This window comes from Oxyura jamaicensis, chromosome 2 (assembly GCF_011077185.1).
Source record: "Oxyura jamaicensis isolate SHBP4307 breed ruddy duck chromosome 2, BPBGC_Ojam_1.0, whole genome shotgun sequence".
NCBI lineage: Eukaryota > Metazoa > Chordata > Aves > Anseriformes > Anatidae > Oxyura > Oxyura jamaicensis.
In genome coordinates this window covers 137506983-137531107 of record NC_048894.1, presented here as the reverse complement: position 1 = coordinate 137531107, position 24125 = coordinate 137506983, and the positions used below count along the sequence as shown (strand labels likewise).

Sequence of the window (24125 nt, the reverse complement as noted above, 5' to 3'; positions counted from 1 at the left end):
TGATGGAAAGTGGGTATATGAGACAATAAAACATAGTATCTGAGAAAATAGTGTCATGAACCATGGGAAACTAACCGTGGAGAAAGACACAGACAGGAATAGTGATAAACAAACAAACAAAAAATATGTTTAACATGCAAATAGAAAAGGAGGGTATGATTCAGGATCATTGGTGTTGCCTTTCAGAACTGGGGATCTATAAAATGCAGAGCCTTGGTTTCTAGAATCTTTGTACTGAGTTTAGAATTGAGCATTTAGGATGTGTGCAATTTCCAAATTATATTATTTGCTGTAAAGATTGCAGAAAGAGTATTTAAAAGTATGCAATTTGACAGCTTTTTGGCATTCATTATCCATTATATCCTACCAAAGAGAATTAAAATTTCCTGAATGTGTTCCTTTCAGTGATCTGGGATGTTTTACAACAGATCACGTTTCTCTGATGCTGAATACATGCCACTGAGTCAGCAGCTGTGCTGAGAGAGGTATGCAGAAACCTGTGCTGAAGGAGGTATGCAGAAAACTTCTGGAAAACTTTTCTGCAGAAAGCTTTATTTTTATGTTACACAGTAGCTGGAGAACAGGCATGAAGAGGCACTGAACACTGAAAATATTAATGTTAGCTTGAAGGGTTGTGGAAGGCTTATAACTGACTTTCAGCTTCACACAAAGCCAACATAAAATTATGTTTATCGTGAATCAGATTGCAGCCTCTTCCAGTGAAGCCTAGCTTTTATTGTACGTAAGTGTTCTGCCGAACAACTGGCCTGCAGTCACAGCTAGCTTTACTTCCTGCTTCTGGCCAAATAACTCTTTGCTGCACTCTAAGCGTTTGATACATACAAGAAGACATTGATAATTTTATGAGAGCATGACTACATATACTTCTAGCACTCAGATGCGCTCTCTGGAGACACTTCTATCCATTCCCATCTCCTCTCCTACACGTGGCCAAGGCTGAAATCAGCTCAGTGTCCAACGGGTCAGTCCCACGTTAGTCCCCCCCACCTAAGCAATGAGACACACGCTTGCTTCTTCACTCTTCACTTACCAAATTTCACATATCTACTAGCCATCAACTCTTATGAATAGGATTAAATGTGAAAATATCTGCTTACAGGTACAGATAACAGGTAACAAGTGAAAACTCAAGTCAAAGAAGGAGCAAAGAGGCAGGCCTGAGTAGGGCACTCTGGAGTGAGGGCTGGAGAAAGCATTTGAGACAGGAGGTATGAATGAGCTGCCTGCATTGCCTCGTGAGCTGCCCCACGAGAAACCAACTGCACAAAAGCCATATGGAATTCACATGGAAACACGGCATCCTTGGGCCTCTTCTTTAAAAGCTGGCTGTGAACACGCCAGTGAGCATTACAGGAAAAGATTCAACAGGCTCTGAACCATCGGTTCAGAAAGAAGCGTTTCAGAAAGTGGGTCCTTCATCTCGCTGCTTCCTTGGCACTGGTTAATTACTGCCATTCCTCAAGGGTCAGGTCTCCAGTAAGTCAGCTCTGAAAGTCTATTTTATCTCAGCAACCTGCTGACAGCACTCAGTTCAGAACACGCCAACATTTCAGAGGTGTGCTCCAGAAAGCCCTTATGAAATACTTTAAATATATTTGAGAGTAACTTCGTCCCTATGTTATATCTCAGCAACACGTTTCAAGTCTTCTTCAAGTTTTCTTACCAAAGAGGATAAACAACGTGGGGACACTGGATACTTACCGCTTCCATGAGCCCCTTTACTGTGGGTGATTTCAGCATCAAAGCATCAAACACCTCATCCGTCTCCTTCCTCACATACAAAAGCACTGAAACAGAAAAAAGTCAAGCTTGGAGCAGGTCCAGCCAGTTGAACAGATGAAACACCCCACACCGAGTAGAAAAACAAATAATAATCCATGACAGATAAAACGAAGCACTGAACCTGGTTTTCACTTGCAGAAAAAATCTCCTATCAGCAGTGATGGAAGACACTGTGGTTGCTTTGAAAGTACACAAAGAAAATCCAGTCAAGTTAATTTAATGTGAGAAATCTATATCTTAAGGAATTTAAACCTCCATTGACTTAAATAAGAGAAGCTCCATGATATATATATACATATATATAGCTGGGGCTCTATACCTGGGTCTTGGCTTGCACCTCTCAAGGCTTCACACAAAAAAAATGGGAAAGACATTCAGAAAAGGCAAAATTACATGGCAAGAGCAAAGCAGGAAGGTACAAAAAGGGTTACTTGTAGCTAAGCCTCTGAGACAAAGGGCAACAAAAAGGATAAGAAATGGTAATCTCTGGCAGAGATTTACTAATTACACGGCAAAAGCAAAGCAGAAACATGCAAAGTGAATAAACATGAATACTAGAGAAGTGGTTTAGGTGTAATTTCACATTACTCAGGTAAAGTAGCAGGTTAAATGAGCTGCTGTGAAATTGATTTTTCCTGAATAAGCTGCCTTTTCAACTAGCAGTACCGTACACGTTAGGTACACGTGCGCTGTTAGATATGTCTGTGTGACAGACTGCACTGGTAATCATTTGGTGCCACGATGGAAAAAGGTAATTTTGAACCTGATCATCCTTAGAGTCCAAAGGAGATCTTCACTGGGTGATTTCATTTCACAGTAGGTGGCTTGTAGATGGCATTTCTCACAAAGGAGCAGCTGTTTGGAAGCTAATTCTCAGTTTAAGACTGTAGCAGGCCCATTGCACTGAATTGTAGCTCCTTTGCCCATGTTTCCAAATGACTGAAAAAAGGTTTAAAACTTGGCTGGCCAGATCAGTCTCCTGTCTTGGTCTACAAAACCAGGCATCAGGGACAATGGTGGGGTTTTTGCATCTTTAATTTAGAAGTATGGACCACAAAATTGGCTCTGCAAACCCATGGTGACGTCCTTTTACCTACATTTTGACAAGTCTTTGGAAACTGCCTGAAAGTGTCCTTCTTAAGGTAACAACAGACTTAGAAGCTGAGATAACTTTGGGTGACAACCTAAATAACAGTCAGAATATAAAGAAGCAAAAAAACCACCGCAGCAGTTAAAACTGGATTGGTTTTGATACGCTTCCTTGCATCAGTGAGCACTCACTCAAGGTGCTAATTTTACCTGTACTGACGTTTTTATTAATCCAATAACTCTTTTCTTGCAGCTAGAAGGGTGTCCTGTAACTCCCAGCTTTCCAAACACCGGAGCCATCTGCCAGCCTTGATAATTACAAACGTATTTGAAAGGAGGAGAAGACCCTCGGTCCGAGGTTAAAGCTGGGGACGTTACACAATCCGAGCGCGGAGCTTTAAATCTCTGTTGTGTTTGGCATGTCAGGCAATGTTATGTTGAGTGGAGGATCCATTACAAGGATAACGGGCAACTTGAATCACTGGTACACGCACACAGAGCCAGGATTAGTAAGCATATATGGGTTGTGTGCTTTTTCTTTCCCCGTGACAGGTGTGAAAATCCCAGCTTTGATTCACTAGGGCGCTTCTCCAGAAATGCCTCCTGGTGACAGTGACGCCTTCAGAAGTCCCTGTCCCACCCCTGCCCTTGTGCTCTGTTATTCTGGGCTGTCCCCACGAATCCTCCTGCAGGTGAACTATCTCAAAGAGCAGATGCAAGTGAAAAAATAACCCTGTTTTCTGAGTTCTTCAGACTAACCATGTCCATGCTCCAGGTGCTAAGGCAGCCCGCAGACTTTTGTGCTGGCACAAGAGCAGGGAGAAGGTCTGCAGCGAGGAGATGCTGCCAGGGAGCAGCAAGGGCTCTGCCTGACTCAGCAGTGCTGCCACCAAACCTCAAGCCCAAGGAAAGCAGGGCTGGTAGCTGTGACCAGGCTTTCCCTTTCTACATTTGGACTTTTCAGTGATGGCCTAGGCACAAAAGCTAACAGAGCCACAGGGTGAATTCTGTGCGCCACGGGGATGGTTCACAAAACTCTAGTTCTTATGAATCCAAAATTATTGAGAATAGTTTAACATAACTCTCTGCAGAGACAGAAGCTAGAGCAAAACACTACAGGACTGGAAATCTCTCTGATTTGTAACAGGGTTGCTGAATTTATAATTAATGGGAAACTCCCACAGAAGTCTGAAAGGTAAAGTGATTTGAAAATTGTTAGTGAGAACTCAAACCAGAGAAAGGCCACGAGCCCAGGCGAGTGATTAGCCACGCAGCACGGCTGGTACAGAATAACATACTTCATGTTGGGCACTTGTACCTCCCTTAGAGCCAAGGAGATGAAAGAAATTCAAAAAGATGCAGCTACCTGTGTGAGAATATAAACCTTGTGGTCTGGTGATTTGCAAACCTTTTCAGATCACTGTTCTCGTGAAGGGAGATTATTCTTCCCTTAATAATTCTGTTTCCACTGGAGAGTATCACAATTAGCTCCAGCAGGCAGAAGTGAAACTACACACTGTCACTTCAGCTCTTCGGCTGGGCTTGGACCCCTCACTGGGTGCTACTTACCTGCACTGCTCTGATAATGAGTCACCTTGGGATTACGTTGCCTTATATGCGTATTTCCTCATATCAGACCTGCTCTTTCTCAAATATTACAGCCCCATCTATACCTGCTCTCAAGTTACTGATTCTGATGTACCAAATATGTCTGGGAGAAAAAATCTAGTACAGCTAAGCCTGGGAAAAACAGCAGAAGATTTTAATACCCGGTGACTCCTGTGGCAAAGACAGGATTGTCAAGTGGGTAGGTTCAAATGGAGCTGTGCTCCATCAGCACAACCCCAGATGTAGGGCTCCTGACGGCAGGAAGTTCACCAGAGCAAAGGCTACCCTGGAAGAGGCTTGGCCTCCAGCCAAGACAGCCCAAGTTGCGAGAAACACTGAGCAGGAAGAGAGCATCCTCCAGCTCCTCCGACTCCGTGCCTCTCCTGGATTTAATTATTTAACATAGTTTTGTCACCAGTTGAAAAACATTTTTTTCTTTCAAATCTTCCTCTTGAAATGGTTGAAATTCCTGGATGATATTAAAGCAACTAACCACAGTAAAGGACAGGAATAATCAAAGCAAATCAGTATCTCCCTGCAGGAAACTCGCCAGGCTTCCAGCTGGGAAACCCAGGTGAAACTTCAGCGAAAGACAGATCTTTATGTAGCCTTTGTGGCTGTCCACTTCTGCTTAATGGAACCCACATTGATAATGGGAATTTGGTCAAGGCCTTGAGTCAAACAGATACAATCCTTTGGCCAGTGCTGACCTCACATTACTAACTGAAGACTTAATTAAAGGAAGAATACGTTTACACTTATTCTACAGAGATACCAATCGCCATCCTGTAGCCTTGTATGCTTCCCCTGATTCAAGCACACCATCCTTACCCACAGAGAAAATTCAGGGTTATGAAAGTGTTCCTAACAAGCTCAAATGAGCTTTAAAGTGGCACAGAGAAGAACAGCTGAGCTCACTTCTACACAGTTGCCTTGTTGTCTCACAAAATAATGGGTGACCCTCAAAAAATTTGGTGAGTTTGAGTTGCATGGCTTGGTCCAACCCCTGGATTCTCCAATAAGCTTACATGACGGAACTCAGGAGATTGAGCAAACGGCAAATATTCTCCAGAGCGCCCAACTGTGGCAGTGTGGTGTTTTATTACATATATAGCTCTGCATTGTGACTGTACACAAAGCATAATTTGTGGACAAAGCCACCATAGGCTCATCTTTACCTTCACGCAAATTTGACAGCTCTGCCTAAACCACTGCTTGCATGTTACTCAAGCTAACCTGCACTGGAGTGAACTGGAAAACAGGAGCAGGGCTTCTGTTTCAGCACATATGAAATGTGACTGTGGCAGTATTCTCTAAAGGCAGTAAAAAACAGTTAAAGGAAATAAAAATTCAGCTGGGTCAGCTGGAGGATGTCTCTCCATGTGTTAATTTTCTAATTGGGTACGAAAGTTGTGAGGTTTTATTCAGGCTGATCTCACTCTGCAGTGAGTACAAGCATAAACTTGCCTGTGTAATGTCTCTGTATTTGACCCAGTGCATCTTGCATATTTGTTTGTGATCCCAGCCAGAACAGAAAAGAGGAGCAAAAGTTAAAAATAAACAACCACAGACTCGCTACTAGAACATTTATGAACTATGTAGCTTGGCTAAGGACCAAGAAACTTTCGAGCTTTTTCGCATTTCATACGCACTTGTATCGTAATCCCTGCTTGAGACAGTACCCAGCTCTTCCTCATTTTTATTTTCTGTTTTTTTACTAGCATTTGCTAAAATGCCTCCTTGTATACTGGCAGGTGTGATGATACCTTCTTCTTCCATCTGCCCCATATTTGCACTAGCATCAAACAACTGCCTTGGTCTGAGCCAAACATGTTCTTCTCTGCTTGAGGGCAGAAGTCACAGAGCATTCGTAGTAACCAGCTATTAGAACTGTTACCTCTTTTCAGGCCTTCTTCTTTTATTTGTTTCAGAGGGGATGGACCAAACTCCTCCTCCACGGGCCGGAACATCCTCTTAACCAGGACACTGCTACTAGAAAACACACAACAGGGGCCACGTCACGATAAAACTGTGCTCCCAACAGAGAAAGGACAACAGCAGCAGTTATGATTCACTTGAGCTACTCAAGTAACGACCAGAAACTGCACAGATTTAGCTTTTGATGCTTATCTGAATTCTCCAAGCCTCTCAAGTTGCCTGGAGTGACTGGCTGTGACAGGTGACAGGAAAATGTACTCTGATGTTACATACTATTTAGAAAACACCAAGGGCTCTTAAATGTTTACATATTTAGGCAAGGCAAGTTGGGGAAAAGAAGCAACTAAGAAAGGATGTGAAGCTGTTTTTTTACACATTGGTTCATGAACATTTACATCACCTGCTCTTTTGGGTCAACGAGACAGCCTCAGGAAACACTGAACACATTTCTAAAATCCAAGGCCACACAACCCAGTGAGTTTCAAAAGGAGTAACATGTGGGAACAGATCCAGCCCAAAGCTGACAGGCTCTGCTGAGAAGCTGAGGGCTCAAGACACGACGGCCCTGGAGTAACTCGGTGTCTCCTTTTAGTCTTGGAGAGAGAGCTGAGGGTGGTGCATTTCCACCGTAAGCCTTATGAAGAACATTAGCTTCATAAAAGAAGCAAAAAAGGACCTCTTGTCTTGAAGTCGACGTTAGCCGCCAGTGCTCAGCCACCGCCTACCACAGGCCACCTTTTGCAGGCATTCGCGAGCTCAGTTTGTGGGAGGTCACCTGGGATTCAAGGACCTTACAAAAGCATAGAGGTTGCACACATCACAATTAATACTGATGAACTTCAGCCAACCACACTGAAGTCCTGACTTTGTGACATCTCATAACTATTTGAGGGACTTTCTGCAATTTTCCAGTGCCTCCAAAGCCAGACAGGGGGTGCTCCCACTTCCAGCCTTCCCTTTGTCCCAAGATCTCCCCCATTCTCTCTCTATCTCCTCAGGTACCGGGGCATTTTCTCTGCATTTCCTGTATTTGTCACATACACACGTGTGCTGTGAAACAGCCTCCAGGAACAGGGCAAATTTCAGTGCTTCATTAAAGAATTCATTTTTTTAAGATGATTTGAGAATTCTTATATAAAAGACACTTTATTATCAAGTATATTGTCCTGACCCTGTGTTGAATCTTATGGCTCTTTGAGCGGTTTTACTTGGAAATATAAGAAAAAAAAAAAAAAAAGTATAAAAAGAAGCCAGTTCACATGAAGGAAAAGATACCATAAAATAAACCTTCCCTCTACCAGTTCCACATATTATTCACCTACCATCAGTGATGGGAGAACATAAGGGAAAGCAGAGAGAGGGGACCAGTTTTATCCGATTTCAAGTCTTTATGCCTGCTTTCTATGAGTTTGAACTGCTAACCACAAAAAAAAAGTGAAACAATAAATGTCTTACCCTTCTCTCTCATCATCTGTATTATAGTAAACCTAAAATGAAAGAAAAATAAATTATTCCCAAAACTCAGACACCTGCTTAACAGAATAACTTCAAATGGGAGAAAAGACAAGTGGTTTGAAGTTTTTAATCTGTTAAAAATCCTTCTCTTTCCATAAAACACAAACATGTCTACTACTAATTTTGATCTGGATAAAATGCATCTTGGAATAACTGCTGTTGGATATATATCAGAGCATTTTGACAGACATTGTCCTCTCCTCTGTTTTGTATTATTTTCCAATTATTTTACAATTCTCTAAATCAGATCACTCCTACCTAAATTATCCTTAATACAATTTAAGCCACAACACTCACAAGACTTTAGTAGGTGTTTAATGCTGTCTGAAAATCTAATTAAACAATGAGGACCAATATTAAACCACAGGATAATGGAAAAGCAATTGCTAGTGGTACAGATGATATTTCTTGCACAGGCTGCAGGCAGGAGCAGAAGCCCAGATCATTGTTTTGTGTAAATCAGTTTAGCTCACATTCACTGGGACCAGGCTTACAACAGCAGGAAATGTGGCTAGCGGCAGCAGCAGAGGTATAAAATCACAGTCCATTGCCAAAGGCTTTACACAACAGGCAGCCAAATTCCTTTATGAGATGCCTGCACTGCGGTTCCAAACCAACAAGCACACCAGGACTTCAGCTGCTGAGCGTGCACGGGGTGAAGGCACGGCACTGGAGTCTGCTGGGGCAGAGGGAGGGACCCCAGAGAGGTTCCCAGTGCTCATTCTGGCAAGATGCAGCACACGTCTGGCTGGCACTGGGAGCTTTGACTTCTGAGCATTACAATCAATATAGCTCAGGTGTGCGTGAAGCTGAATTCTACGGTATCTGAAATTCATTTTAAGTCTGGGAGCTGAAAGTGGCTACACAACACCATCGTAACAAACCATTCTTATATCAACTGATACACAGCACAATTTTAAAAGTTCAGGATAGCAAGAATGCTGATACTGCAACCTGGGCAACAGTGAAAGAGAGGGCTGAACACTGCCTAAGAGCTAGCAAACTGGGGTATCTTCCAGTTAGTTTAGAAAATTATTTACCGGGTTACATACACTGAGGAATGCTTCCACCTTCTCCTGTTTTGAGACAAATCCTCATTCTGATTTGAAAGCCATGAGGACAGAAGGAACCCAGCACTGATATGTGAGTGGGCGTCTTTCCAGTTTTGGAGAGTAAGTCGGTGACAGCTGTGATTGCAATGTCTGCACTCTTTGTGCTTTGCTCTACCACAATCCTCACGGCTTTAAAATAAATGATGATTCCAACTCGGTGTAATTTAATCTTCATTACTTTAATATTTTGCAGCAAAATGCATGTAAAATTTCATCATCTACAATTCGTCTTTATAAACACACGCAGAAAGGTCTCATTCCAGTCCCTGAGAGGCTAATAAATAACAGGCTCGTATTCACGAAATTGTCAGAGTTGACCCTATAATTCAGGTTTGCAATTTACCACCATGCAATAAAGTAGGTCTTTAAAAAGTCAGGTCAGCAGAGACTTTCTCATACTTACTGGCGATAATGAGTCCATGACTTCAACACTAAGCCAATACTGAACATTAGCATTAGTATGATAGATTTTTTACTTCCTATACTATCCTGCAGAGTGCAAATATTTTCTTCTAAAGAATTACCAGGTCTCTAGGTAGTGCCTACAGAAAACGGGCAGTGGTATTTGGTGAGCCTACTCTTGACTTCTTTATGCAAGGAGCTTGGTCTTTGTTTTCAGCCATCAGAGTGAGGGAGATCTCTTTTACCACAAGGTGGCACTTCATCTCATCAAGCCATGTAGCACATTCAAAAAAAAAAACAACACACAACTAAGACTCACGTCACAAATCAACCTATTTCAAAATTCTTGACTGCTTGTTCCACTCCTTCTTACTAGCAAAAGAATGATAAAACTGCTACAAACACAAAATAGTTACTAATGAAACAAAAACGCCCTCTTTCAACACCCAGAAATAAGGAAGGCATTTTTCTCTTGCAAGCTCTTTGCTAAGTGACTCACCAAGAACTGCATTTACCAAAAATGAGAGCTGAAAGAAGCAGCCACCAGTAACAGTGCTTTGTTTTTGTAAAACCTGCCTGAGAGCACGTGCAGCTGGACAGCAGGTGGACACCTGCTCGCCTCATTATCATTTCCTACCTGTCCAGTTCTTTGTAGGTTTCCAAAATGAACATCTGGTATGAAGAGAACTGGCTGGGAATCCAGGTCAGTCATTGTTTTGAAGAAGGTGATATCACTCTTCTTTTGCAGAGGGAGTGCACTCAGCTTCCCTTCGGCTGCTAGGAGGATCACAAAGCAATGTGGTTACGAGAGGGGACACGTTAGGTGTGACTTAGTCCAAACCAGGGAGGCCCATCTTACTCACAGTTATTACATGAGGTTTGGGATGCCTGGCCTTTGCCTTTCTTCCTGTTCTGCTTCCTCTCTTCATCTCGGATTTTCCTTTCTGCTCCCTGATGGAAAAAAGACAACCCACAGATATTAGCCTCAGAGGAATCACTGTGAGCATCATCCCCTGCAATGCAGCTGAAACCACGGCTACAGGCACCTCAGAAATGCCAAAACAGAGACCGGTTATCCCATCACAGCTGAATTCCACCAGGTTGTTGGGGAATGTGGAAGGCCAGCCAGCTCCGTATCAAGCATCCGTCTCCCAAACTTGTGCTGGCACACCCAGCAGCCCCCAGGGCTTGTGCCAGCAAGAGGAGTAAACCCGTGTGCGTCACTGCAGCTGGCTTGGAGATGGGACCGATGGCTTGGGCACCGTGTGGGTCTAGAGGTGGCCTGTTGCTATCACACCCAGCACACAGGGCATCCTGGTCCCAGTATCTCAGCGCAGGATGGAGGGCTCAGCCCAAATACTTTGTGTGTGTACTGACGTAAAGCACCTGCAGGATTGCTGTCATCTTAGATCACGTCTATGTTAAGCTCTTCCCTAAACTCTCCACCACCCACCTTGTTTAGGGGCAGGAGAGCTCCACTCCAGATAGCTTTGTAAACGCCTTTGAGGTGTGCCAGTGGAAGAACTCTGCTCCAACAGCTTGTTTGCAGTGCAAAGGCTCATACAGAAACATGCAGGCATTTCAAACAGGGAAAAAAGCCCTGGAGAAACTGGAAGGCATTGCAGCACTACCCTATTAGGCCCTAGGAACTCCTGGGAAGTTGCAGGCTTCTGTTATGTAAATACACTCTCAATAAGTTTAGAAAATAAAAGTTGTTATTGACATAAAAAGCAGCAACACCTCCTTTGAAGTACTCCTAATTTACTTTATAAATATGAATACAGTCATCTTGTGAAGTGTATTAAAGATCCATATGCTCTCAGACAGTCAGCAGGCAAAATTAGAGATCTCTTGCAAATTAAAATTAGAAGTTTCTGTAAAGGAAAGTGGAGGGAGGGGAAATGGGGGAGCCAAAAATATTCACCCAGGAAGGAAAAATTCACACAAGAGCCAGTGAACAAAGCTTGAAAAGAAGGAAAGAAAAGATTTGCTCTTGGCTGTGATCTATCAATGGCTTTCCAGAGGCTGGAAGAGGTAGAATACGTATTTTAAAAAATTATGAGGGTATCTACCAGAAACATTGCCTTCAGATCCAGGCTCCAGCCAGTGCTCACAGACCTCAGCCACAGGTGTTTCATCAAATCCAACAGGTTCAGAGCTGTGCCCTTAACAATATTGTTTTTAAGGCTTCCTGTTCTTTAACAAAGGCAAAAACCATGCCTTACTGCCAGTGTCCTGAGGAAGGCTGACCACAGCCCTACCTTTCGGTTTTACAGCTCTGACTGCAAAGATTTTCTTTGATTGTCTCTGTAACTACGACCCCAAGAAAGCCTGACAGCTCTGTCTTCACCCACTTGAGCCACGACACCCAAGGCCCCTGGGACACGGGCAATGTGAGCAGGGCAGCCGTACCCACCCGCCAGCACTCAGCTGTGCCACAGCCACTTCAGAAAGGCAATGCCAGAGATCACCAATAATTGGAAGCAGCTTGGAGATGAAGCCCGTTGACACAACCAGAAAGGTTCTCATTAAAAATGACACAGTGCAGGGGCCACCCAAGCCTGCGTGACACACGTCATTGCTATAGGTGCCGAAACAAGGGACCACACCAGGATTTTTGCATACCAGCATTTCTGCTGGGCCATTTTCACAGCTGAGTCTTATCTAATAAACCAGAGTTTGCATATCAGGACAGAAGAAATAATCCTCTCGTAGGGGCACTACAAATTAGGTCAAATAACAGATGAGTTTTTCATTTTTTCACTGATATCTGGACTCTGTATGAGTGCAATTAGTACTTCCATAACCAACCATTAGCAAAACCCCTCTTATGAATCTCAGCTGATTCAAAATATGTTGTTTTATTTCCAAGTCTTCAACTCATTTAAGACTATGTCTTGCAAGATGTTAAGCACTCTGGCTCCAGCCCAGGGAAGCCCTTGCCATCATAAGAACCACTCCCATCCCCACTACGAAGCTCATGTGTGCACCTTCTTCTAGGTGAAGGCCGAAGTGTTCCCCGTCGGGTAGGACAGACCCACAGACTTCGGCTTCCTTCTCTTTACAGCTGAAGACTTACAGGTAATTAGAATTGCACCGTGCCCTTTAACAGTCCATTTACTCCACCGCTATCCAAAGTGGAGACAAGATGGCAGGCACTGCATGTACTCAGAACAACATGTACTTCGGAGTAAGGAAAACAGGATTGATTTATTTTATTTTGGAACAATATTACGGTATTTGGCCAGACAAATGTTTCTGCTTCTTTTTAGCAAGGCTAATCACGTAGAGAAAATCAGTATGTCTCTGAATTCCTAGTGCCTTCATACACGGTGGCTAAAGCATCTTGCAATATATAAATATAAATAGGCCTGGTGGCAAGTTTCCCTGACAACCTCCTTAAAGAATAAAAATTATATTCTCTTATCATAATGTAGCAAAAGAGATCTGCACATGACAAAAAGACAGCAAGAGCAGAGAGAGTTAGCGCTGAGAAAACAAGATGTGCACTATAACAGCTGCTTTGAAGACTGTCTACTGGAAAATAAACATGGACAAAAGATTGGAGAATGAATGGGGAGCAAACAAATGATTACAACCTTCGCAGCCCTTATCTCCATACATTTATGTTACATAAAGCACACACTGGATCCGAGTCTGTGTTGCTCCCTAGTTTATGTGTAACAGAATACTAAAATTCAGTAAGTGTCCAAGTAAATACTAAGATATATATATAATATGTGCCACTTAGCTAAACGCAGCTTTATTTCTTCAGAGATACTCTTTCCACAACGTGTATGCTGTGTTGCAGCTGAAGGACATAATCTATCAGCAAATGTTTTTCTTAAAAACTAGGCACGTTTACCTGTGAATTAACTAGGTTAATATATAAACACATCTGCTGGTCCTAAAGAGGCACCATTGCTGCAGACAGACCATTTGTAAGAACACTATCAGGAACAAAAATGTTTTCTCTTCCACGTTTCAAACTAAGATACATTTCAGCACTTAGGTGGGAGGAATTTACTGTGTAGTTCCCCTAATCCAGATAATTGCAATAAATTAGGCAGTTTTCTCATCAGCTTCTCTTCATGGTTGTCAGATGGGGGCATAACGGTGCAATTCATCCTTCTAAAATGTATAAAATGATTATGTTTGCTGCTTTTTAAAATGGCCCCATAATACTTTTTTTAAAAAAAAAAATCATGACAAAGAGTTGGGCAAAAATTGTCTTGGCTTTGTTGCCTTTAGCTAACAGGCAGTAAATCCTGTCATTGTCACTAGAGGGCGGGTAACAGTCTTGGAGGAGAAATAGATCCAGGAACCCTCCATTAGCAGCACCCCATCAAACATTGCCAGGATTTATTTTGGTATCTTGGAAAAGATGACCGTGTCCAGCCCCACCACCTACCTCCTGCTGAGTGCAATGTGGGGATGGTTTCTGCATGGTTCCTGTGCAGACAGAAACATAACTGCCATGCTGAGCCTACAATCAAGCTTTGTTTCTCCAATCATTTGTGTACTTACAAAAGCACAGTGACTACCTGATGTCAGTACAGACACACCAGCACCAAGTGAGGGCTGAATCAGGCCTCAGACTCTCTAAGTGCCAATGAGCACAAATCATCAGTGATTTGACCTAGATACTTTCCATTCATTTTCATTCCTTTAATTCATCTTCAGCCCTGCATTAAGTTAAAAAGCTGTGCGTGTATGCATGTATACATTTATATTATACAGATACATATCCCATTATCAATACCCTGGAGCCCTCCAGTTCCCACTTTCAATATAGTTTTGATATGCACAGCGTTTTAACTGCCCCTGTGATCTCCTCTTCTGCTTTGAGACAGTTTTGATTAAAAGTCTTAACATTCATTTCCTGCTTCCTCGTCTGGATGTTTGAAGTACCAATTAAGCCAACAGATGCAATGAACATGTATTATTCAAAATCTCCACCAGTTGTGGCTACAGGTCACCCTCGATGAGTTTGTGTTCTGAATTTCCTTCCTTTTTATTTTTTTAATAATTCAAATTTTTCTAATTGCTTTTCAAAACCAGATAGATGAAAATGACTTGTTACTTTGATATTTATGGAGCTTTTAACATCCACCTGTAGCCTCAAATCTCTAAATATTTGACATTCAAAGTTACAATTAAAAGCATAACACTTTGACTGCAAGAAGACCTCGCTGCATACATTTACATTCATTACTTTCAAAGTTTTTGCTCCAGTAATACAACTGACTGATTAGCCCTCGAGATCTTGTTGTCAAGACAGCAACAAGGGAACTAACTGAAAAAGGGGAAGGAGCAACAGCACAGAGACCAGGAACAGTTGAACTCTTGCCCTTTCCATTAAAAAGTTAATGCTACGTCTTGCCTAGGGCATGGCCTTTTGCCTTTCTGTTCCCATCTGTAAGATGGGAAGACTAATTTAGATAAACTTCCAAGTCACTTAAATAGATGCAGGCCCCTGAATCCCTGAACCTTGACTACAATCCAGGCACGAATCCTCCCTGGAAGATCTTTCCCAGCAGGGATGAAGTCCATTGGCTGCCAGGTGTTAAACACAAATGAAGCATGGTCATGCTACACATCTAAGAATCATCACAGAGATAACATTTCTGAGCAACTGTTTCTACCTGGTGATCTATACAGCTGACCATGACATTGTCGGACTCATTAAAGCAGGATCTACACTTTGATGATGAAAATTACGGCCCCATCTTATTGATTCCCACAAAGGAGTGAGGGAAACCATTGCAAAGAAGCAAAGTATGCAAAAGAAGAAGTGAGCAAAAATCAAAAGTTACTGAATCACAAAATGGGACTGGTTAACATATTTTTGCAGTCACCTTTTAATAAGAAAGCCATAGCAACACCTAAGTTTCACCGAAGCTCCCAAAATAACTGTTTGTAATCAAACAGAAAATAAACCATTAGCTGTATCTATCATTGGGACTCGTTGTGTTTTTTTTTTCTAGTGTATAGTAAAAGACAGATTAGCAGACTTTTAAGGAAAAGTGCCTTTTTCCATCAGAGACCTCTCCACAAAGTTTGTGATACCTATCTTGGCTGTTAGAGACAGAAGGGATAAAACCATCAGACTGGCACTCGCAGGAACCTATGGTCAGTACTTTCCAAGCAGCGATCTCATCTTTACCTTCATGCATTCTGTGATTATTTTGATGTTCCTGTGCCATGACCTACAACATGCTGTCCTTACACAGTCCTACTACATTGCTCACAAGCCAAGGAATAAGGGCCAAAGAGGCTGCAAAGCAGTAAAATAATTGGGTGATATCCTGCCAGGTTTATAATACAGCTGGATCAAATTCTACCATGAAACATATAAATTCTTTGGGGGAAAAAAAAAATAATAATTAGGTCTAAAATATAGCAATAATAATAAACCATCAACCAAGGTGTCTCCTCTACCCAGGATAACTGTGCTTTCCACTTACCTTATCACAAAAAACCTTGATCTGGCAGTAGGCTCGGTGAATGGGTTTATTGCTGCGGTTGTTGTAGCTGTATGTATCTATCTGAATCATCAAAGGAAGCCCCTTTACTCCTTTTTGTGAGGAGAAGTCCGTGCTCAAGCAATTCACGGTGATGAAAATCTACGTGACAAAGAGGTTACTTTAAAAATGCAGTGCAAACAACTATTAAACTTCTGGAAACACGACAACAAATGGGGAAATAGAAGCAGGTATCTCCCCAGAATATTTTAATTCAGTTAGTTATCTCCATTCTGACAATTCATACATTTATTCTCCACTTCTAAGTCCAGCAAAGATGGTTCCATGTTGGGAAGGAGGACAGACTTTTAAGGTGTGTATCAATGCTTTAGTTCAGATCAGGAGATCGCATTTGAGGTGAATCACCTCATTATCCCAACTTACCATGCTTTGGTTCACACCAGACAGCCAGAACACATAAGCTGGATTCTTTCTGGAAGAGTCAGAGCAGATGTGTCCCGGGAGCACACCGCACATGCTCCAGCTGCTAACAGTTGCTCAGTCCATGGGAACTGACTAAAGATAATCTCAGATAAAACCTCCAAAACTTGTCTCACGTGGATATAAGGTCTTTAGCCCTGACTTGTTCCACCCTACAAACCTGCTCTGTATGTTTGTACTATTTGTTAATACAGACATAGCCAGATAACCTTGCATTGTCCTTTCCAGCCATCTTTTGGTCTGGCTTGTTCTTCTGACATCTCATTACTCAAATTCAGTGTGGCCAAGCAAAAGTCCTACCCCTTTTTTTAAAAAAAATTCTCTTTGCGCTGTCATCAGCAGCACTGCATCCCCCAAACTATCAACAGGCATCCCTGACCTTCACTCTAGGAGTCCTTCCCAGTCTCTCTTCATTTTCCGAAGTGCATCTCACCCTGTCTGACAAACAGGGAAGAAATTTCTCAAATATTTCTAAAGCTACTGCCTGCCTTTTCTCAGAAGCCCACCTTTGCCATGCCCTCAGTTCCTGGCAACCCCTACTTGTCTTCTCTTCATAAACCTGTCTCATGCTTTCCTTCTACACTAATGCCTGCAGAAAACAAGCAGTTACCTCCTGTCTTCTACCCACCATCTGTACTATGGGACGAGGACGTGTTTGTACAGCACCTGGCAGAAGGGTCTCCCACCACTGAGTCTATTTGGGTGCAAGTAAAGCTGTTACCATGATCTGAATTATCACTAGGATCTTTTCAGTCAGGACAGCGTGCGTGAAACATGAGATGATGCTGTATTAAAAATGCAATTGTTCTTCCCAGTGAGGATATGTCTCACATAGGAATTTTTGCCAGTTGTGTATTAACCTGGTTCTACTCTTCACTTTTCCTTGGTTTAAAAAAAATGCACACAAAAATAAAACAAGCACTGTGAACTAAGAAAAAGGTCAGAAAAAACTACCAGTGAGTACTGTCTGAGCTCTGCTGACCTGCAGCCTGCTCCAGCAGGAGGAGCACAGTAAGGCTGAGCTCTGCAGCGACTCCCAGACACTGCTGATGCACACCTTGCTGCTGCACAGCTCACAGGGCAGATCTGAAGCCATCAGGCCCCTGGGATCTGGGAAGATTCAGGAATGAAAGAAGCCCTCCCCCTCAATCCACAAACAAAGCTAAAACCCAATACGAATGAATAGAGTGCAAACACCCCTAAGAGAAAGGCGAGCTGGGAATAAAGGTCTGTGCTGCGGCTGGCAGGGGGATACTTTACCCTAATGGCAGAAGTTACATTGCAGTCATTTTTTTTTTTTACGATGGAGCCAGAGCAGCTTGTTTGCCTGACCGAGCTAATGGCACCTCTGCATTTCTGCTCCTGATTGTATCGCAGAGCTGCATTTACAAATGAAATGGTTGAACTTTAACAGTGGGGAGAGGAGGAAGGCGGGGAAGGGCCCTAGGTGAAACTCTGATTTTGAAACTGATAGTGCTATTTCTGTTTCAAATTACAACTTGGTCTCCTCCAGATCCAAAGGTAAGCGTGGATATGGGTGCACATGCCTTTGAAATATGATGGCCTGAATTTTTGTTTGCCTTAAGACTCCTTTACGGTGTCAGCGCAGTGCTTTAAAGTATGTGTGGCAGTGCTTTAAAGTATGCGTGAACACAGAGCAGTGGAATGAAGTCTGGCACAAAACAACCCGGTCTCGCTGTGCCTTAGCCCATACTTCTGCATAGGGATTTTCCAACTGTATGTTAAAACGTGAGAGAGGATGTATAGGTTTTGCAGCACCCTAGCGGTCTGTGCACCACCACCCCTGCTGCACACTTGGACAAAAAGTAAAAAAAAGACTTTGTCCCACCTTCATCGACCACATCCTCTCTCTATCATCTCTTCCACTGCCTCCAGACACACGGAGCACAGTAGGAGCGACTGGGGAAGACAGACTTTATGGTTTCAGGAGTCCCCATACAGCAATAACAGATTACTCAGCATGAATAATAGATTGATGCTGTGAGATTCAATATCCTAGTCCCGACACCGCAATACATCAGGATCTCTCTGAGGAGCAATGACTGTACGTTCATGCGTATGAAGTGTGTGATCCTTTCTGTCACATCATTTGTGCCTCACAAAGAGACAGATGGATTCAAATTAACACACATCATTTTTTTTGGAAGAATTTTCTCCCTCCGCTATCTGCTACTAGCTCTCCTTTGAAGCACATCACTGACTGGATTTGGAGAAGGTGGGGGGGGGCAGGGTGCACAGGGAAGGAGATGAGGGCATAAGTTGTGTTACTTGAGTTGACTTTAAGGTTTTTTACTGAAGATTTGCACCGGGGAGGCAGGGGACCCTTGTCTCTGCCCCTGCCCTGCCCAGAAGCAGTCACCATGCCCGCTGCCTGCCCAGCACGGCCTACACTGCCCTCCCCTCCCCGCCCCGGCAGCCCCTGCCTGCAGCGCAGGCCCTTGGTGACAGGCAGCAAAGCGGCCTCAGGGGCAGCCGGGGAAACAAGTCCCACCTGGCCTGGCTGGAAGACACACGGGTTTCAGATTAAGAGCCTTCTTCCTCTGGCCTCTTGCACAGCAGGGTTACATGGTTAGAAAATGTAGAGTTAAGGAAAACTGACAGTAACAGGAGTAGAAATCACTGTGTTTTTTTTTTTTCCCGGAGTTCCGTCTACACTTGACTTAGAACTATTTTAATGGATGTGACTACAGCTGTACCTGAATTCATTTACAAACTTTTTTTTTCCTGCACAAACTGGATTTTAGCAATGTTTTGTTATCAGGAACAAGTTTGGGTTGTCGTTATAGCGATGTCTTTTTTTACAATGTCAGCATATCTCAGATTAGAGCAATTAATGACAGAGCTCCACCCATCTAGTCTCTAGCTCGGGCATGCCATTGGCAATGAAAAACTCATTTGGAGAAACATTTAGTGCCTGAGAAAGTTTCAGCAGTGGCCTAAGAGAACGACAACTCTTCTGGTTGTTACAGAGCACGTCTAGAAGAAGCACTCTATTTCGGGAAGGCGCTCCTCCACGGTGTAGCTGTTATTATGCGAATTACTGGCTGTTTGTTAAACACTGCAGCATAATTAGCGATGTACAAGACACAAGCACAGTAACCTGCCTAAAGAGAGAGCAAGGCTCCGAAATGCATTTCCCCTTTTATCATTTAATCCAGCCAACACGACTCCTGCTGTGGTCTCTCAGCTTATGCACTTTAAAGGTCTACAGTTATGAAACCTCTAATGTAAGCCTTTTATTACTATTTACATTTCTGGCTCCCATTGACTCAGAAGGAGCCATGGGCAGAAAAGAGGAAAGAGTGTGTTATAACAGAATCAGAAACTTAAAGCAATTTTTCTACTGAATGCTGGCAATACATAGAAACTGTGCCTGGGTGACTGGTCTTTCCAAAATCCTAATAGCCCTGTTTTAAAAGGGTTCATCCCTCCAGACTGTAACAACAAAGAGTCAAATGACTCGTCTCTTTAATTACTCACATCAATCCCATCATTCCTCCCATGCACAAAAAGTGTGGTTTTATAGTTTCTCCTGCCAGCCGTTACCTTATAAATCCCATACAAAGGTAAGACCTTTGTTTTATTTCAATACAAATGTCTCTAGCAAATGTTTACACTACTCTTTTGAAGCTTCCTCAACCCACACCACACCCCGGCAACTACATAAAAATGCCATTTGCCTTGAATCCCAGATGCGTATTTACTGAACCATTTATATACACTGAAATTTCAACATTATTTGCTATCACAGCTTAACTCTTCTTTAATATATAGAGATGTTTGCATGTGTGCATATACATATCTATATAAGATACATATGCACATATACACACAGATACGGCTTATTAAAGCAGCTGCCAAGTATAATACTACATAATTGCTGGCACTAATTCCCCAAAATAAAGTACTTTTCCTCCAACCTTTACATTTTGCGAGTAGAGAAAATATTAATTTCCTCCCTAATGAAATGAAATTTGATGTAACTAAAGAAGGAAATTAATAATTAAGAACAAAATAAAGCTTATACTATTCAAAACTCATCCTACATATCCCTATCAATGATAAAGAAATACGGATTGTCACAGTTCAAATCAGTGCTAGAGACTGTGCTGTTTTATCAGCTTCATTTTACAACTGTGCCCACTGGAATCACAGCTCACTTTGGCCCACGATGTCTAAGAACCTAATCCTGCAAATCACTCACTCATTGAAAACACAGCTTATTACTGTATGCTCTATGCCAAAACTCATTAAATAACTGGAAAGGTTCCCAGGGGCTTCAGCATGCTTTGGATTAAAGATCTACATTTCAGTTAAATATAGTAGGACAATGATTGCACGCAAGTATACACAACAACTGCACGGCACACAACTGCTGTACACACCAAAAAGCATGTGCCAGCACCCACACGAATAGTGTATCTGCCAACGTGCCTCTGCTGCATGTCCCAGTTGCATGGCTTTGCAGCAATCAGTAATTTCTTGCTGTCACTGAAATGTATGTCTGCCCGCTTTGAGGTGACAGTTTTCTTCACCAAATGGTTCACTGAAGTCACAACTTAGAATTACGGTTGAAAAGCACTGCCCATGAAAATATACAAATAAACCTTGTTTCCTTGTAGCCTTGTTTTAAAGGTTACATCATCCTACCCATTTTAAATTAGCAAAGTATTAATCATAGAGAAAGTATATCTCAAAGAGGTGGTATGATTTATTACAAAAATATCCTCGTTTCACCAGGAGTTATTCTGCTTCTTAATTACCTTCCTTGCAAACTAAATTCTGCCAGCAATAAGACTGCAAGCAGGCAGAGGTATGTCTATCAAAAAAAAAAAAAAAAAAAAAAAAAAAAGATCTGAACTCTCTGTTCAAAAGCCTCCACTAAAACTTTGTCAAGCAGCCAGATACTGCAGCAAAATCTTCAGTAGAGCAGCGGCAAGGCAACCAACTTCCATTTAGCATATCATAAAAAGACTTTAAAAAGATGGTTAAAAAGTCAGCCAGTTCTTGTTAATTGTTGTTTCCTCGCCTTCCTTTAAAGAATTCTTTTAAAAATACCAAATTCAGGTTCAACCAAGGGGAAGCAACAGATCACCGTGCCCATAAATGCTGCATATTCATATGTAGAGGTCCATCTTCATTTCACTCCTGTGAGTGAAATGAAGATGGACCATACAAAAAGTGTTCTGCACTTCCTACCACTGCTTCCTTATTGCAGAGTATTTCTGTCTCAAGGAAGAGTTTGACATGGCTGTAGACCCTTCCCTTCCCAGTACCCCAGATCAGAACCATAAGCCCCGGGGTAACCTCTAGGCTAGGGCCCCAGCAGACAACCATGTCATCCTAGAAAAAGGTCTCTGCTCCCCCAGATCTGCTCTCCTGGAAGACAAAGGGAACAGTTATCACTGACTTCTGGTACACTTGAGGAAATATTAATGGAGTGACTTGTGTGCTGTTTCCCCTAGTCCCCACACAGCAATGGAGGTATTATTCCACAATTCAACAAGCGCCGTACAAGATCTCTCTCCTTCCAGCTCCTTTTCTGCCTTGCAGGTATCAGAAGACAAGGGCACAACGAGCTGGAGGCAACACCCCAGTTCCCCCCATGGTCCTGAGGCAACAGACACCTCTGTCTGTATACTCTGAACACTCATTTCTTTCACACAAGATCCAACTGGGATGCTGCCTTAGGAAACTTCAGCAGAATGACTGTTAATGGGTGGCTTCTGGGTGTCGCACTCAAGCAGTCGTACCCCATCCTGCAGGGCTCCCAGAAGGAAGGTATGGCTCGGCTCGAGTGTGGGAGGAGAAAAAATCTGGCTTTGAATCAAGGGCCCTCAAGGTGGAGTATGCAAGTGAGAAATCTGATGCTGGAGATAAGTCTTCCTGGATGCCGGATTTAGTCTCCCGAGAGAGAGGGGGATATTTGGTTAGGTGAGCTCTGTTTCTCCTGTTTGATTTTTAAAGATCGCTCCCCTGTGTGGATCCAAGGCCTGGTCTGTTGTGTTTTTTTTTTAATTTCTTCCCGGGCCAGTAGAGCGCTTCATCACAAAATGTCTCGGAGGCCCTGGCAAGAACTGCTCTGTGCCGCTTTTGTCTGACTCAGAAGAGAAAGGTCTTTGTGCCTGTGAGGTTAGTTTTAATCTTGAAATTGTGGTGAAAATGGAAAACAACACTGAGCAGAAACAATGGAGCCAGTTTAAAGATCGTCGCTCAGAATGCTTAAGAAAGGAGAGTCTGTAATTAGGGCTTGAAAATCTTCATCTCTCTCGGATGAGGTAATTGCTGGAGAAAAAAGCTGCCTTCAGTGACGTGACTCCGAGTCCACAGCTTTCAAACACCACAGGGGGATCCTATGGGAATCCCCACACTGCGTGCAACTGGTTATTGTATTAAAGCCACCAACAAGATCAAGCATGTGTGTACGTGTGGGGGGAGTCTTCAGTGCAGTGACAAGCTTACCAGTACAACCTGATGTATGCTTGATAGCCCAATACCAAATGATGTTATGAATCCTTACTTTTATCAATACACTCACAATTCACAGTCCTAAAAGATCAGATATCTGATAACAACCCTCTAAAATAAATAAGGATAAGCCAATATACATTTTAATCACTGCTTCCTGCAGAAATACAAGTGACTCTCTTAAATTTCACTCCTGACATATTTTTTTTAACTCCAGCAACAATAAGTCATTGTTTTAAAATCTTCCTGTGCTATATTTGTGGTGCTCATAGTGAAAGCTGTTTCCTTAGTGTTTTGGCAACCAAGGAGGGAGCGATGTGAATGGTGCAAGATTAGAATAAAACGTCCGACGTTGCCCACCTGGAACTAGTGGATATGACTTTCTTGCTCCTAGATCAACGTGCTGTGGTGTTAGATCTGGTGGCTGCAAATGCAAGTGGCATCCCACTGCCAGCCTGGCAATGGGATGGACGGTGATCACTGATGGGAGGAAGAGATGGCACTACCATGCATGCTCTGGCCATGTTAGTGCTTCTGTGAAGGCCCTTGTGAAAGTCCATCATGTTGGAGATCCCAAATGAATTGCCACATCTGCTTAATGTGCATAATGACCACGTGCACACAATGGTCATCTGTTGTGACTGCAGAGGACAATATACTGCTGTATTTTGAAATGGAATCACAGAGTAGGGGATATCCGTATTTGAGATATCCTTGGCCTTCCTTGAATGTTGGGCATTCTGTATTCAACATGACTACAGTACAAGGAGTTTGTTCTGCTGGACGGTGTTGGCTGTTTGTTATTTCTAAGTCCCTGAAAGCCCCGCATTACCCCCACTCATTTTACAACAACTGATTTCCCTTGCTGTTTGCTTTCTGGAGGCAAACTTGTTCTTATAATTACCTGCAGCTTTTCATTTCTCCCGCTCTAGGTCCATGCAGCTGAAACACTCTGCTACTCTTTTGATGCCTTTATCTATAAGGCACTTCTTAAGCTGCTCTGATGTCCTGTTTTATAGCTTCACTACAGCAGTCACAGCCCTGAATGTAAAACCCCATGTCTGAGGGTATTTGACCATTTAAAAGTAAAATTTTTAAAAATTCATCCATCCTCAAAAATAGGCTCATTTCCTCTTGCAAGGACAGTCTATAACGCTATAGAAAAAAATGGCACAAACACAAGGAAAGACAGTCTAGCTTACAG

The 24125-nt window shown here is 42.7% G+C and overlaps 1 protein-coding gene across 2 annotated transcripts in view; it reads right to left on the bottom strand.

Annotated features, from left to right (window-relative positions):
- GRHL2 (grainyhead like transcription factor 2) overlaps positions 1–24125 on the bottom strand; it is a 63791-nt gene that overhangs the window by 6834 nt on the left and 32832 nt on the right. The window contains exons 9-14 of one of the 2 annotated variants that reach the window (XM_035319040.1): positions 15935–16093; positions 10331–10418; positions 10105–10244; positions 7894–7925; positions 6398–6492; positions 1723–1808 (exon numbers count right to left, since the gene is read on the bottom strand). In XM_035319040.1, the coding sequence (XP_035174931.1) occupies positions 1723–1808; positions 6398–6492; positions 7894–7925; positions 10105–10244; positions 10331–10418; positions 15935–16093 (600 nt within the window). The remainder of the gene's footprint in view (positions 1–1722; positions 1809–6397; positions 6493–7893; positions 7926–10104; positions 10245–10330; positions 10419–15934; positions 16094–24125) is intronic. The other variant, XM_035319041.1, reaches the window with a different exon arrangement.